The 16,727-nt window shown below is 43.6% G+C and overlaps 1 protein-coding gene and 1 long non-coding RNA gene across 2 annotated transcripts in view; one reads left to right on the top strand and one right to left on the bottom strand.

The window, feature by feature from the left end:
- LOC149363273 (calpain-9-like) overlaps positions 1-3,062 on the top strand; it is a 57,336-nt gene extending 54,274 nt beyond the window's left edge. Inside the window, exons 17-19 of the mRNA XM_089568449.1 lie at positions 2,259-2,372; positions 2,883-2,941; positions 3,036-3,062. Coding sequence (XP_089424575.1) covers positions 2,259-2,372; positions 2,883-2,941; positions 3,036-3,062 — 200 coding nt within the window. The remainder of the gene's footprint in view (positions 1-2,258; positions 2,373-2,882; positions 2,942-3,035) is intronic.
- Positions 3,063-11,465: 8,403 nt separating this feature from the next.
- On the bottom strand, positions 11,466-14,360 carry LOC149363275 (uncharacterized). The gene is made up of 3 exons (XR_016289074.1): positions 14,308-14,360; positions 12,191-12,413; positions 11,466-11,623 (listed from the first exon to the last, which is right to left on the bottom strand). It is a non-coding gene; the product is annotated as an uncharacterized LOC149363275 (long non-coding RNA).
- Positions 14,361-16,727: the final 2,367 nt, after the last annotated feature.

Raw genomic sequence — 16,727 nt, forward strand, 5'->3', positions numbered from 1 at the left:
AACCAAAATCCACTCTAAACACAAAAGAATAAAAAGGGAGTATAGTTCCTCTTTATGCACTCTAAACCAAAATGCACTCTAAACAGAAAGGGTTAAGAAGGGAGTAAAGTTGCCCTTTATGCACTCTAAACAGAAAGGGGTAAGAAGGGAGTAAAGTTTCCCTTTATGCACTCTAAATAGAGAGGAGTAAAAAGGGATTAAAGTTGCCCTTAATGCACTGTAAACCAAAATCCACTCTAAACAGAAAAGAATAAAAAGGGAGTATAGTTCCTCTTTATGCACTCTAAACCAAAATGCACTCTAAACAGAAAGGGTTAAGAAGGGAGTAAAGTTGCTCTTTATGCACTCTAAACAGAAAGGGGTAAGAAGGGAGTAAAGTTTCCCTTTATGCACTCTAAATAGAGAGTAAAAAGGGATTAAAGTTGCCCTTAATGCACTGTAAACCAAAATCCACTCTAAACTGAAAAGAATAAAAAGGGAGTATAGTTCCTCTTTATGCACTCTAAACCAAAATGCACTCTAAACAGAAAGGGTTAAGAAGGGAGTAAAGTTGCCCTTTATGCACTCTAAACAGAAAGGGGTAAGAAGGGAGTAAAGTTTCCGTTTATGCACTCTAAATAGAGAGGAGTAAAAAGGGATTAAAGTTGCCCTTAATGCACTGTAAACCAAAATCCACTCTAAACAGAAAAGAATAAAAAGGGAGTATAGTTCCTCTTTATGCACTCTAAACCAAAATGCACTCTAAACAGAAAGGGTTAAGAAGGGAGTAAAGTTGCTCTTTATGCACTCTAAATAGAGAGGAGTAAAAAGGGATTAAAGTTGCCCTTAATGCACTGTAAACCAAAATCCACTCTAAACAGAAAAGAATAAAAAGGGAGTATAGTTCCTCTTTATGCACTCTAAACCAAAATGCACTCTAAACAGAAAGGGTTAAGAAGGGAGTAAAGTTGCCCTTTATGCACTCTAAATAGAGAGGAGTAAAAAGGGATTAAAGTTGCCCTTTAAGCGATCTAAACAGAAAGGAGTAAAAGGGAGTAAAGTTGCGTTTTATGCACTCTAAACCAAAATGCACTCGAAATAGAAAGGAGTCAAAAGGGAGTAAAGTTGCTCTTTATGCACTCTGATCCAAAATCCACTCTAAACAGAAAAGAGTAAAAAGGGAGTAAAGTTGCTCTTTATGCACTCTAAACCAAAATGCACTCTAAATAGATCCCACCGGCGGCATGTGGTTGTTTTTTCTTCTGCTTTTCTAATCAATTAGCTTTAAGCGATATCATATTCAGTAACATTATAATTTGGTCAACACCACAAAATAAATAAAAAAAATTAAAAATCCCCTGTGCCCCTTGGTTTCTGTGGCTGTTGGCTTCTCTTATATTTATTACGAGCCCCTCATTCCCCTTTCCTTGTCTGCTTAATTGCTTAACGAGGGCCTCGATTCTGGCAGCCTTGATGCCATAGGAAGCATAAGAGGGTTCTCACACAGCTTCCACCCTCGCCGTTCGATGACGTTCTACGTCACATCAACGGTAACTCAGGACGTGCTACGTCCGCCGCTTAAGAACGTGGGTGGCGCTGGTGAACACTCCCAAGGTTAGGTTATTTGTAAACATAAATACCCCCGAAAGCAGAAGGTTTGACAGCTGTCGCTGTAGCTCAGTCGTAGAGCACCAGACGCGTAATTCGGAGGTCTCGGGTTCGGATCCCACCGGCGGCGTGTGGTTATTTTTTCTTCTGCTTTTCTAATCAATTAGCTTTAAGCGATATCATATTCAGTAACATTATAAATTGGTCAACACCACAAAATAAATAAATAAATTAAAAATCCCCTGTGCCCCTTGGTTTCTGTGGCTGTTGGCTTCTCCCTTAAAAAGAGAGTTCGTTAGACGACAGCTTAGCCCCTTTTTACTCCAATATAGGTGTATTGGTGTTTAGAGTGTGGTACCAGTGTTCCGGATGCTGCCACGTTGACGCTGTAATAGGCCCGTGAATACACATTGGAACACGTGCTCGAAATTCTAGAAAGAGCGTTCGGAGTCCGAACGCACAGAACAGCTGTGATGGTGGAGATTCCTTTAGCATACGCAGTGCCCTTCCACATGCCCGCGTTGTGTAACACCTCTTTTTTTTTTCAATAGGTAGCCCCGGGGGCTTGTAGACACAACATTTACAACATTTCTTTCATGTGTAAGCCTCGCTGCTCGGCACTGCGTGCGTCGTCTTCGTTGAAACTCCTGCTTTCCCTCAACCTGCCGCAGGTTACAGGGTGAACCGGCACGTGCTGAAGGCTCTCGTCCTGCGCTACGGCCACGACCGCAAGATCAGCCTCTCAGACTTCATCGCCTGTGCAGTCAAGCTGATGTGCATGATAGGTTGGTATGGCATGAAACACGGGTTCACTTGCCGACAATTGTCCGAAAAAAAGGCCGCTCATGCAGTTTGTAATTTGTAGCCATCCGTCTCTAAGTAGTCTGCGTTGCAAAAAAAAAAATTGTTCAACTACGCAACGGGCTTTATGAAAAGCGCTGAGGGCATAATAAACACCAGATTTAATGGCTCAAGACTCTTTGCGGGCAAAAAAAAAAGGGGGGGGGGGGATGTGGATCACGCCGTATAGAGGAAGGTTCCGAAATAAATTCAAGCACAAAAGCAGCTCTGAATTTTTTATGCGTCGAAGTACGACCACCAAAGTAGTAATCGAAGGTGGTCACCAAGTGTGTTGTGAAGAGTCTTGGTTTAAAGCCTGGTGTTAAGACTAGAAAAAGCTTCCTCCAGAAACAACGTATCAGCGAAATTTTGTACAGTTTCGAGGCGGCCTGAAGCCAGGGCCTCGGTGATTTATACTCTCAGTCATGTTTTTTTTTTTCTTTTTATTCTCGCAGATATTTACGGCGACTTGGATCCGAACAATGAGAATGCGATTGTCCTCAGTCGCAACGAGGTAAATGTTCTCTCCTAAGCGAAACCCACAACAACCACTGCTATTCATCTGAAAAGCATGTATTCTTATTCTTTGTTTTTTTTTTGTTTTTCAGTGGCTGAAGTACACAATGTACTGCTAACCGACTGAGCGGCACCATCTCAATGGACTTCTGCAATGGATGCTCCGGGAAGATCAGGAACATTGGTTTCTGTGATAGCTTCAACACATGATAACAAATAAAGCGTTATTCTTTCAATCACATTACATCCTCCGATGCAACGTGATATTCATCCCCTACGACAATGCCAGCTAGCTGGGCCTCCATCGTGACAGTTATTGATGGTACAGCAGTCGGCTGTACACGGAAGTCGATCATGCCTGAAAACCGTCAAAGCTTTACTTTTTTTTTTTTCAAGGCCGGTTGGTGTGTATCTTCTTGCGGTACAAGGCTGCGCTAGGAGCGCGCTACACGTGTTCAGGATAACAACGGGGGCGACGGCAAAATTCATAAACGAAAACAACGGTGGCTGAAAGACGATGGGGAAAGATTACTCGCGTTACCAGGCTTCTTTTACACGACAAAGTAATCTGAATTGCGCGCAACAAGCATGCGGATGCTCACCGGTTCTTTTTTTTTTTTTAGTTGAAAACAGCCACTGAATGCGGCTCACGCAATTTCTTGGTTTTCATAAAATCTCCGAGTTAAAAAACTTGCATTACACTCCTTTCGCCATAGGCTGTCGAACATACACAGCTGTTTGCGTAAAAGAGTCCCGCATACATTTCCTCTTTTTGTTCCTTCGTCTTCTGCCTAAGTTGCGTGCTTCACAATACTGTCTGTGGTTCCAAACCTCTTAAACCTTTTGGTAAATCCATAGGATGTGCTATTCAACCTTCATCTAATTCTTTCTTTCTCTCTTTCTTTCTCTCTCTTTCTTTCTTTCTTTCCTTCTTTCTTTCTTTCTTTCTTTCTTTCTTTCCTTCTCTCTTTCTTCCTTTCTTTCTTTCCTTCTTTCTTTCTTTCCTTCTTTCTTCCTCTCTTTCTTTCTTTCTTTCTTTCTTTCTCTCTTTCTTCCTTTCTTTCTTTCTTTCTCTCTTTCTTCCTTTCTTTCTTTCTTTCTTCCTTTCTTTCTTTCTTTGTTTCTTTCTTTCCTTTTTTCTTACTTTCTCTCTTTCTTTCTTTCTTCGTTTCTTTCTTTCTTTCTTTCCTTTTTTCTTACTTTCTTTCTTTCCTTTTTTCTTACTTTCTCTCTTTCTTTCTTTCTTTCTTCCTTTCTTTCTTTCTTTCTTTCTTTCCTTCTTTCTATCCTTCTCTCTTTCTTCCTTTCTTTCTTTCTTTCTTTCTTTCTCTCTTTCTTCCTTCCTTTCTTTCTTTCTGTCTTTCTTTGTTTCTTTCTTTCCTTCTTTCTTTCTTTCTTTCCTTCTCTCTTTCTTCCTTTCTTTCTTTCCTTCTTTCCTTCTTTCTTTCTTTCTCTCTTTCTTTCTTTCTCTCTTCCTCTCTTTCTTTCTTTCTCTCTTTCTTCCTTTCTTTCTTTCTTTCTCTCTTTCTTCCTTTCTTTCTTTCTTTCTTTGTTTCTTTCTTTCCTTTTTTCTTACTTTCTTTCTTTCTTTCTTTCTTTCTTCCTCTCTTTCTTTCTCTCTTTCTTCCTTTCTTTCTTTCTTTCTCTCTTTCTTCCTTTCTTTCTTTCTTTCTTTGTTTCTTTCTTTACTTTTTTCTTACTTTCTTTCTCTCTTTCTTTCTTTCTTTCTTTCTTTCTTTCTCTCTTTCTTCCTTTCTTTCTTTCTTTCTCTCTTTCTTCCTTTCTTTCTTTCTTTGTTTCTTTCTTTCCTTTTTTCTTACTTTCTTTCTTTCTTTCTTTCTTCGTTTCTTTCCTTCTTTCTTTCTTCCTTTCTTTCTTTCCTTCTTTGTTTCTTTGTTTCTTTCTTTCTTTATTTATTTCTTTCTGTTTGTTTGTTTGTTTGTTTAAGGTGAGTGGATGTTTATTTTTTCGGTCGCAGAAGCTCGCTCGAACATGCACGCAGCTAATACATCAATTTAGCAAACAGAAAATTTTTGTATACCTTGGAGGTTGCACACAAAATGAAAATAAACGCCTCCTGACATAAGCAGAAATTAGTGGATTCAGAAAGCTATGAAATATTACAATTAGGCAGAGGGAAAGTAGATAAAGAAGGTTGCGCGAGATTTTATTCGCTTTAGGTTCTAAGTATTCTATCTGTCTCTCCTTGCTTCGTCAACGTATCCAAGCAACAAGAAAAAAAATTAAGAAAAACGGCAAATGTGCCGGCCACAGCTCAAATGGTGGCTGATCTGAAAAGAACGGAAACCAAGAGAGAGAAAATGAGAAACAAAACTGAGCTGCGAGTTCTAGTTGACAATTATAATTCACACATTACGGCCAATATAGGACTCGCTTCCTCAATTTAAATTTCGGATTGCTTTCTTTGACTGGCAGTGTCCATAGCTTTCTTTTCCTGAGTGTCCTTTCGCTTTAGAGTTTTATCCGCCGGAATTTAGGGACGAAAAATCGGGCAATATCTACATTTTGAGCAGCAGTTCAGACAGAACTCTGGTTATTCCTCAAAAAAAAAAAAAGGAATCATACCTGGCTTTTTCGGATATTTTTTCCCAGAAAGTACCATTTACTAGATGCGAACCTGGCTATAACAAAACGGCATTTATCGAGATAATAGATATAACGAAGAGATAGCAATTCCCCTCTAAACTCCAGTAGAAGGTCAAATGACAGATATCTCTTTTTTAAGCAGTAAAACTTTCCTACAACTGGATATGCCGATATTCCAGTTAAACCTCCTGGCCATTTTGCGCCGAGCATGTGATTCTATAGCGGCATCCAACCCTTCCCTATCGATTCAAACTTATAAATGGCTACTCGCCCATTCTCCAACTTGCACACGGCCCAGCGCTGTGCTTCCCATGTGCAGTTCTGTTTCTCTTTCCGCAGCTTGGTCGCACGGTTAAAACCACTTTCAGTGCGCTTGGTGAGTTTGACGGTATCGAGGTCCCACCGGTTTCTCAGATCCAAACAACGGAAAATGAAAGCGTCTAAGAATTTTCGTTGACCAGGAGGCGGTCATTATCAAAATTTGTTCTGGAGTACGCTTTCTCCACAAGACATTCCTGTCATGCGAAGAAGTGCTGTGGCATACGCGCTCGTGAGTTGTGCGGCAAAGCCAGTAAAACAGGTCCTCGTGACAAAATCGCCGCTACACACCATATTTAGCGGCCCGTATCGGCTGCAGCAACATAAAAATGGAAGCTAAATATTATTATGACCAGGTCTTTCCCTATACTCTATGTAGATATTCCTCTAGGACCCGTTTTCTAGGCTCTGTTACTCGTGTAGGCTGGAGCGAGGGCGCGGGCTAGCGAGGCTGATATATTCGGTTGTTGTACGTATATTCGGCCGCGTTAGAGGGCGCTCCGTGCGCTTGCTGGAGGGCTCCCGCAACGCACATCGACGCCGCACTAAACGCTGGCTTTGTTGTTCCGGTAATATACGGCGGCAGGTTAGCCCACTGGCACACGGCATTTGCAGCCTGGATCAAGTGTCGCTATAGCGAAGCAATGGCAATAACGAATAAATCGCAGAGCCCTTTCGACTTTATTATTACGAAGTTCAACTCTATTAGCACACGTTTTACTTCGAAAGCAGTGCTTATTCGGTAATAGTGTCCCCCCCCCCCCTGCCATTCTCCCAAAATCTGCTGTCTGCTAAAGTGAAGCCTCCAGCCCAAGCGAGAAGCCATCTCCCACCTCCAGAAACACCACACAACAGAATGCAATTTCTTTTTTCAGCGCAAAAAACGCAGGACGAAGAAAGGAGATACACGCAGGACGAACGCTTAAAAACAATGCATTCTATGCACCAAGACCAACCAGCCCGTCTTTCCACTTTAACCACACAACAGCCACCTCCCCGTCGCCTCAACCAAACACAGCCTGACTTTACTCTCCAGAAGCGCCACCCAATGCCAATTCACCTCCCTCCACTGTCCACCCACGCAGCAGCTGAAGGAAGAAGCGAAGGCGAAATCCAATTCAAAGACGCTGTGGTAAAGCCAGCTGCCCAAAAAAGCACCACACCTGTGCACCAGCCTCGCCCGGTGAATGTAGCGATTAAATTTATCAATGCTACACCACCCTGGAATTTCCCCGAGCTCCCAGAAAGTCCAGAAAATGCTTTATCAAGAAACTCCCTGAAAGTAAAACCCAGCTCTCATTAGACAGTGCCAATGTTAAGGCCTCTCTAAAGCCTGTTTCGCATGCAAGTCAAAAATTATAGCTACTTCTGCCGCCGCGGAGCAAGAACTTCTTTCGAGCGCCCCTGGCGGCTTCAGCGGCCACAGTGGCGAAGTGCCTACGGATTGGAAATTTGGAAGCCGCGCTGCTCAGTCACTCAGTTCACTCAGTGGCATGCCTGTATTTAGTCTTATGTCTCCAAAGTTTTTAATAAAATTTGCTAATTTTTGAGCATAATATTTTCGCGACCTAACTACAGCATCTAATGATTCATAGATTTCAGCATCCTAGGAATATGGGCCAAAGCTGATGTCAAATATATTTTTTTTCTACTGCAACACGTAGCAGAAATCGCTACACATCAGCACAGAGCTTGTTTTCATGGGTAATTAGCTAGGAAGTACCTTGAGTAGTTCTTGCACGTATAGTTAAGGCATGGTTTCTTATGATGGGGCTCAACGTTTCGACGGTGTACACAGGCTATATGAAACCCCGTAATGGAGGTGCCAGAATCGATTTCTACCAGCCAACGTTCTTCATTGCGCACTGACATCACACAAGAGCGCTTTTTAAAGCCTTCATGGAAATGTGGCCACCGTGGCCGAGATTTATGCTGCAACTGCTGCAGCCTCAGTACCTGAACACCAGACCCACTTAGACACCGCGATGGGCGGGTGTTTGGTTGGATCGCAAAAACAGTAATTATCTTTATGCAAGCACGCACACACAAAAATTTCGAGTGGACACTTTGGTGATTTAAAAAGTGATGAGGCGAAAGGCTTTCCCGCAACACTCTCCAGCGTCCTTGCGCTAGACAAGAACTCCATATGCGTTGGCAGGAAGTCGGCGTAGCATGAGGATATGTGGCGCCATCTGTAGTAAACGCCACAAATCACAAACGTTTTAAGTAACGGATGGACGGACGGACGGACGGTTAGAGTCGTAGCCGCGAGTATGAGCCATTAAAGACTTTCGCCTTAAATGTGCACTGAAGAGGAATCTGAACTCGTGTTTTTGCCGCAGGGACTCGATCTACACGTCCGAGCATTCTTAGAAACTTCGATTTTTTGCCCTGTGCTGCCTATTTCCCTAATTAAATCGGATTAAAGGGACAATGAGGAGAAATTGAAGTTGGCTTGTATCGACAGAATACCAGCTCCTGATTACAAAAACACCACTCATACTGACAACAAAGCTCTTGTAACATAGAAAAGAGCAAGAACCAAAATACAGGTATCGCCGCCTCAGGCCAAACTCGCAAGTACAAGCGTCAAGACGTCATAGGACAAGGCAGTGTTGCTAGGACCGGTGGTTGTAGCAACACTGGGACAGGAGAACGACGAATCGCTGAGGCGCAGCCAATGCATGCGGAAATCTCCTTGGCGTCGCCAGATGGCGCCACGTACCCGGCAGCCACGCGCGCGCCTGCAGCATCGGGACCAATCAGCGCCTGCTCACAGGTGGTACGAATACCGGTGATTACCGGTATTCCGCTAACGGTAACAAGGTGCACGGTATTTTAAAGGTTTGCGAGAACTTCGTTGACGACTTCGAGAACGGGACCATCGTAACGCTGGCAAAACGCCGGTGCAAACGTAAACAAAGCGACGGTAGCGACGGCCGCAATAGCCGATAGATGCCTTCAACGTGCGGCCGGCGGTAGCTTTCTTTTCGGCTCCTAGGCCGCACTGCTGGCCGTCAGATATCACGGAGTCTGCGTTACGTCATGTGCACGTCATGTTTCACGTCACTTAGTCATGTGTCGTCATAAGAGAGTCCCAAGTTTGAATCAGAGCGGCGGGAAAAACTTTTTCAACTTCGAACCCAAATTTCTTAGAAATAAATGCATCTTTCGCTGCCGACCAAGTGGCAAGAAAGCCATAAAATGCCGAACTATCTGATTTTGCTGTAAAAAATATTAATACTGCGCTCCTCACTGTTTATTTAACGTCCGGCTCCCGCTTTTTTTTTAATTCCCCGCATACGGTGGGAGGAGTCGACCAACGCAAGGAGTGCCTGTCAGGCGGTCGCGTGGCGACTTTGATTTCGCTTTTGTTTCTTTTAGGTTTCCGGGAATAAATAGGTCTAGACAGAGACTACACAGCTGCAAATTAGGCCCACAGAATTAAAAATACACGTGGACTCTTTGATTCGCCGATCACTACGTATCACTCCGCCGATGGCAGAGCGGCAAGCCGCCACGGGAGTGGGTGAAAGGTTGGTCGACTCCACCCACCATTTGCGGGGAATTAAAAAAAAATGTGGGAGCCCGACGTTAATCCGATTTAAATTAGGGAAATCGGCCGCAGAGGGCCATAATTCGAAGTTTCCAAGAACGCTCGGAACGTGTAGATCGAGTTCCAGCGGTAAAAACACGAGTTCAGATCCCCCTTAGTGCACCTTTAACATTTCGTTGACAAACTGATTGTGTTGGCGACATTACATGAGCATCTGATGGAGCAGGAGGGCGTGCATGCAATACGTCGCATGTCTTGCTGTCCCATGCCGGTAACACCGGAGCAGTGCAACGTTTCGAGGTTGGTCTACGCAAGAGTCCATCTTGAAATCACGGTTGTACTGCTACGCGCTGTTTCGGCAGATGCGCTGTGCGTAATTCCCCCCAAAAGAGGGGTTGACTAGTTATTTGTTTTTGAAAATCTTCTTTTTTGTCATTATTGGGTAACTATATGTTCCTGCGCTTTAACAACTGTTTTTTGTTCTTTTTGGGCTTACACACTCGCGCCATTCGATTTGTTTTCTTTTTGTGCCTTTTGGATCTTTTGTTTTTTCTTACTGCCTATTATTTGTATATCGTCGTCGTCTTCAGTAGCGCTAGCGTCAAGACGACGACGTGAGGACATTAAGGAAAAAGGACGAAGTTCGCCACCGTCGTACTCGGCCCCGGACGTTCTTGGGAGCCTTCCAAACCGCCTTGAGCGTTAGCGCGTCTTACACCGACGTGACAATATTAGCGTCTCACTCTTGTGTGCTTGTATAGTTAGTCAAAAGACGGGGTAACTTTAATGAATAAGTAAATATATTTCGACTTTCGCGTTACGGAGTTATACTCATGCGTGACGAACGAACCCTTACAAAAATTTCTACCCAGTTTTAATTAAATACTTATTGACTCTCGGCAATAAATTGTATTGTGGTTTAATTGAGAGCTTATAGACTTTTTTTGTCAAGTTTCAATTTAAAATTGGCCACCGTATTCCAATTGACTGTTTATTAACTTAACTCGATAGATCCAAATTGAGATTTTATTGACTGGCAATACATATTTAACTGACTGTTTATATACCTGCAGTTCACATTTAATTGCATGTCAATTAACACTGAATTCATATTAACATTTAATTGCCAGTTTATTATGAACTCTTTTGTGGTTTAATTGACAGTTTATAGACTTTTTGTGTTGAGTTTCAATTTAAAATTGGCCACCGTATTCCAATTGGCAGTTTATTAATTTAACTCAATAGATCTAAATAGAGATTTTATTGACTGGCAATACATATTTAACTGACTGTTTATAAACCTGCAGTTCACATTTAATTGCCAGTTTATTGCTTGGCATTTTTATTTAATTGACCTGCAGTTCACATTTAACTGACTGTTTATTAAAAGATCTAAATACACCCAGTCGAAAGTTTACTGGTTGTTTATTACCTTGCCACAGTGTTCCGAGCTACATAGTGCATCCGCTATGTGCGTGTGGTGATCTCAAAATCACAACACTGCGATACACTCGCACAAAAGAAAATTGGCGAATTACCCTTCCTGGTGTTTCGAGACCAGATTTTCAGAAATGAGTTCTGTGACATGGCATAGTGTGTTCTCATCTGGTGTGACTCAGCCGGCTGATACCAGCTCTGGTGTGCTTTGGTTTACTGTTTCCTGGTGCGGTTGGTGTAGCATTCCGGGATGATGATGTCAAAGGAAGGGTGAACCATCCAGAAACAAATTTGTTACCTAACATGTCTTCATAGTGATGCTCAATGTTTGGACATACTATCGTGAGCAAAATTAAGAAACCAATGCAAGTGCGTGCTGAAACGTGCCATATTGCATATGGGCATCGGTCTCGACAACAGGATTGCTTCGTCAGGCGGCGCCCACATGCAGTTTGGTAAAATTCGGCAAGAACTCACAGGGGTCTCTCAAATTTGAGCACGGTAGTATGTACGTAGCAGCATGCAAATAAGTATTACATGATTCATGTTCTTGAGAAGCACGAAGAGCAAGTATGTATTGAAAGAACAAAAAAAAATGCTCACATTTGCCTAAGAGCAACCTTAGCTTTATTAGTAGACAAAAGCAGCGAATGAGTCGCACTGGAGGCCCCTCGCGTCATAGCGTGCATCTTTTCCGAGAAAGTCGAATATCTTTCATTGCCTTGATGGCAGCTTGAATCCATTTGTGTGTAGCGACAGTGCCTGAAGATTAAGGGAGAAAAATTATATATTTATTATGATATACACTGCTACAATGATCCCATTGCAAAGACAACTAGCAAATGCTGCTATTTGCATTAAAGGAGGATGGCTAATGTGACAGCACCCATGAATGCAAACACTGAATCGGATCTCTTAGGCCTCAACACTTTTAAAATACCGAGCTTCACAGCACATGGCTGCCAAATACCAACAGCCTTATTTCTAAAGCATGACAGCTGAGCATTCATGAAAATTTGTTAACTCCTGGCTAGTTTTTCTGCTCATGCACTGCCCCATTGGTCTCAGAACCTCGCCATTTAAGCTATTTATACTGTCCCTCTCATGAGCTACAAACTATGCCCATCAATTAACCTCTTCTACACAAACCTTCACATGATGACATACCTACAGTGAATTGGTCACTAGCTTCCATCCCATACATTTGTTATTACCCTTTGTTTTGTGCTTCTTAATAAACCACTAACAAATCCTGAGTTGCAATTCTCGAATACACTGACGGAGTGAATATATACTTCTGTGCTAAATCCAGCTAAAACCAGTAATCACCTGTGAGTGCATCCATTTTCACTTGCGTGAGTGTCTTCTGTAGAGCCTTTTCCTTGCCTTCCAATATCCTTCTCCTGAGCAGCTGCCAATGAAGCTGCGCTGTACCACTGCTTCTCTTCACCACACAGTTGTGGTGGCCCGCTTCAGAAATACTGCATCCTTCTGGATTCCGTCCAGAGTTTGTACACAGCCTTTTCAATCTCGAAGCAATAAATGAATGCACCTGCAGGAAACAGAACACAGGAATAAAATTTCTATGCTATAGTCACAGCCAGGAATGAGGCGTTAATTGCGGGTTTAACGTCAAAGCGACTCAGGCTTTGAGGAACACCGCAGTGAAGGGCTCCAGAAATTTTGGCCACCTCAGGTTCTTTAATGTGCACATACATCGCAGAGTACACGGGCCTCTAGATTTTGCCTCCATCGACATTACACCGGCGCGGCCAAGATCGAATTGCATTTGTTGATTGCATAGTGTCATATGGTAATATGCTTTCATGCCTGTTGAAGCATGCAAGTCAGAAATCATGTAGTTGTTTAAAATAAACACAAAACTTACACCCTCACAATGATGGTGTCATGCAATAGTAGTAGGTTCCGATGTAAGAAAGAAGTGAAAACGGTAATTGTGTACTTTGCCTTTTTATAACGTTAACTGCACAAATCATTTAGGAAAATGATTTCATGCTGATGAAAATCACAGATTAGTGTGTGTAATAGCAAATATTCAAAAATAAAAATAGTATGCAACAGTAGGAGCACTGCCTGTATATCACACAAGAGGCTGGGCTTGCTAAGAGCAATTCTGTAATTCCAGCTTTTCCACATGCCCTTGACACAACACTGAAATGTGCAATACCCAAAAAATTTAAATGTGATAAAGAAGGAAGTGTAACACACACTGACGACTCACTAGTAGACAGAGGAAGTAGAAATAGTAATGCAATAACCAGCACTAAAACGCACTAGCCTTCATAACAAAACATGATGCAATTAGTCACATCAAGATGCAGAGCCATGCCAGACAAGCCAGTTTCTTAGAATGGCAAAAGCACTACTACACTCTAGTATTTCCAAAAAGGTGCGCATGTTACAAGCCAAGTGCTTCTTTATTGCTATGCTATTTTTCACTATGACCATTGCTGCTAAGTGCATGAGAAAAAGAGGGTAACATTTCGCATTTTACCTCTTTGTTGTTTGGTTTGCTTTTCTTTGTACTTGGCTCCTTTCTATTTCTGAGTATATACAGTGCAACCCATATAATGTGGAAAACTGATAATGTAAACAGTTGTTAGTGCAGCATGCATTCATGTCTTATATCCTATTCTTTTCGAGCTGTTTAGCCATGCCATCAGGTAGCAAGCCAAAAATCTGAGTCAACCAGGTCGCTACAATCTCCTAGACAAATATATGTGAATTAGAGCAAGTACACTCACCGAAATGGCAAAAATCTTAAGGTTTACAGTTAAATTACTATTAATGCCTTTCATATTTTGCTCCTCAAGTGAAATCAGATGCCTTCGCTGGAAAGGTCTCTGAGGATCAATAACTTTGTGTAGGCTAGTCGGTTAAGCATCATTGTAAGAGGCAGCGCAAAAGAAACCAGGATGAAAGGGAAGACACATATACCACAGGACGAGCGCTGAACTACCAACTGGTAGTTGGACGAGTGCTGAACTACCAGTTGGTACTTCAGCGCTCGTGCTTTGGTATACGTGTCTTCCCTTTCATCCTGGTTTCTTTTGCGCAGCCTCTTACAATGGGTCTCTGAGGAGTGTCATGTGACACTGGCGTTACAGTAGAAGAATGAAAGTTATCCTACGGCTACAACTGTTTAGGAGGAGTGCTATGTGACACAGGTATTACAGTAGAAGGATAACAAGGCTGTCCTCCTGCTGTAATATCGCCTTAAAATGCTGCTCTGTAGCCCGCCACTTCAAATCCAGAATCAAAGTTGCAGTATTGGATGACGCCTTATTGAGAAGAAACACACATATTCTATTTCAAAGGCAAATGCCAACATATGCCGTCAACACTGGTTCAAAGCACACTGGTGCAACACACTGATCTCAACACAGAGTTCTAGAAAAACGCACTTTAGAAAACTCAGTACTTACATGTGTTCTGCAATACACGTTGAACGGGCACAGACAAGGAAGACAGCCCCACAATTGGACAGCGGAGACTTCCTTTTCAGTGACAGCTCTTTTCAGACCTCTTCACCATTGGACAGCAGGCACTTCGCCTGCATAACATCATAATTTGAATTTCACCTGTGCAATCTATGGAAGATGACGTACCCACAATGACTGTGTTAATGGGTAAGAATTCGTACTGCCAGTTTCACACAAACACAAAGCAATGTTTAAACAGACAAAAGTTACCTTGCTCACACTTGAATCCACAATAAGCTCTGCACTGTTTAGGGTTCTTCAGAAATAATTAATCTGAAAGGGCTGTTAGAAAAGGCTGCAAAGTGCTCGAGCCTATTTTTGGACTGGTTATTCTTCAACATCTAACAATGATTTTTCTTCACGGTCGCCTGCCACTAAAAGCACTTTACGGCTACACTAATGATCGAACAGGCAGTTTTCTCATTGGGGAAGCCGCATCACTCCTCTATTTACGCGAATACGCGTTCATACAGCCTGTTACTGGATGTGGCTTTTTGAGCTTGTAAGACACCACTGCAAGGCGATTGCACCGACAGTTCAGCCTTGGAGGACGACGTATTCAGTCTGCCTTTGACTCCAACGCGATTAACCGCCCGCCACAGTGGCCAGTAGCGCGTATCGCTTGGTTTGGTTTATTGGGGTTTAACGTCCCGAACTATAAGGGACGCCGTAGTGAAGGGCTCCGGAAATTTCGACCACCTGGGGTCTTTAACGTGCCCTGACATCGCACAGTACACAGGCCTCTAGAATTCGCCTCCATCAAAATTCGGCCGCCGCGGCCGGTATCGAACCCGCGTCTATCGGGTCCGGCAGCCGAGCGCCGCAACCACTGAGCCACCGCGGCGGGTCTGGTGCCGCACAGTCCGCTGCAGCGAACACGACTCGATGTCGTATCGAGCAGAGTATATCAAATGCCGAGCCCTGACGCGTACTCGCGTAGCGCAGTATACAGCGCCAGAGACCGAATGACGCGCACTATGGGCCACCGAGGCGGGCAGCTATGGGTTAGCTGCGTCGAATGCAGAGCGAACACAGCATACCCCTAGAGCTCGACAGCAGGTTTAATCGTCTCGCATAGGTGTGTTCAAAGCTTACGAAGCCACTTCAAGAAATTGTATCGACGCGTGTACGCGCAGCACATAATGCAACGCTAAACAGGTCAAGTTGCGTGCACTATCGTCAAACCGCTGCGAGCGGATAGCGACGAAAAACATGCGTGCAGGCAGCAGTGCACAACCACGTCGAACAATGATTTTAGCTTATTTTCACGGCGTTCGCGTCGCAACGGATACGCTGTGAACACAGACAGGCCAGCTAGTTATAGTGACTCAATGTAGAATGCATTTTGCCACCGCAGAAATAACCGTGCACAATGGCGGCAGCGCCTCATCTCTTCCGTTTCTTCTCGCCTTAGTGCTAGGTGGTTAATTTGCGTGGTGGCAAATTGCGCGCATTCCTGCGCATTATTACAGGTCTTACCTGAAAACGAAGACTCGACACCTTCCAGTAACCGCTTTCTTCTTTTGCAAGGCGGTTCCGGTAGATAAAAGACGCAGCAGCTTCCATCGGTGAAGTCCAACGTGCTGTCATGACGAAAAGCCAGCAGCAGGGTTCCCGGCGCGGTCGCTTTTTCACGAAGCACACGAAGGGCTGGAAATTGTACTGCCAGCGGTGCCAAAAGCTACGATCACAAGTCAAACCAAACACGAGTTTGAAGCAGCGATTTTGAAATAAATACAACACAAAACATGCCCCAACGAGCGAGCGGCGAGCACAAACGGCAGCACGCCGGAACGACCCACGTGGTCGCGTGGTGCCCGGATGTGTTCGTCTTGTCACGTGACCTGCCAGCCTGCGCGCTCGATTTGAACGGCGTTAGCAAGTCCGCGGCGCGGGCGCAAGGTACAGTCAGGGACAAAAGTCTCCGGACCACGTGTTCCTCTACCGAAGCCGATAGCTCTGCTATTAGTCGGCGGCTGGAGACCACACTCGTGGAGGTGAAGGCTAAATTTTTGTTCTTTCATCTCCACAAGTGCGGTCTCCGGCCGGAGTCTGATGTAGAGCTATAAGCTTCGTTTGAGGAACCCGTGGTCCGGAGACTTTTGTCCCTGACTGTACATATGCTGTATATTGGTTTCTCAATAGGTGTGTTGAATACTGGTCTCACGAGGCATTTCAACAGCCTGTATGCTTATACTCTATGGTCCAATCAAGATGATGCCATTTTATTTCATGCGTTTGCCTCCTTTTTGTTGTAATAGTCTTTAGTTACCCTCGTGTACATACGTGTGAATGCTCCCTTTGTGAGCAAATGTGTACGGCCCCTTAAACCCACATTTGTAAAAATCCCCAATTGGATTGAC

The sequence above is a fragment of the Amblyomma mixtum genome, chromosome 2 (genome assembly GCF_055824585.1).
Source record: "Amblyomma mixtum isolate Tamu chromosome 2, ASM5582458v1, whole genome shotgun sequence".
In the NCBI taxonomy this organism is placed as follows: Eukaryota; Metazoa; Arthropoda; class Arachnida; order Ixodida; family Ixodidae; genus Amblyomma; species Amblyomma mixtum.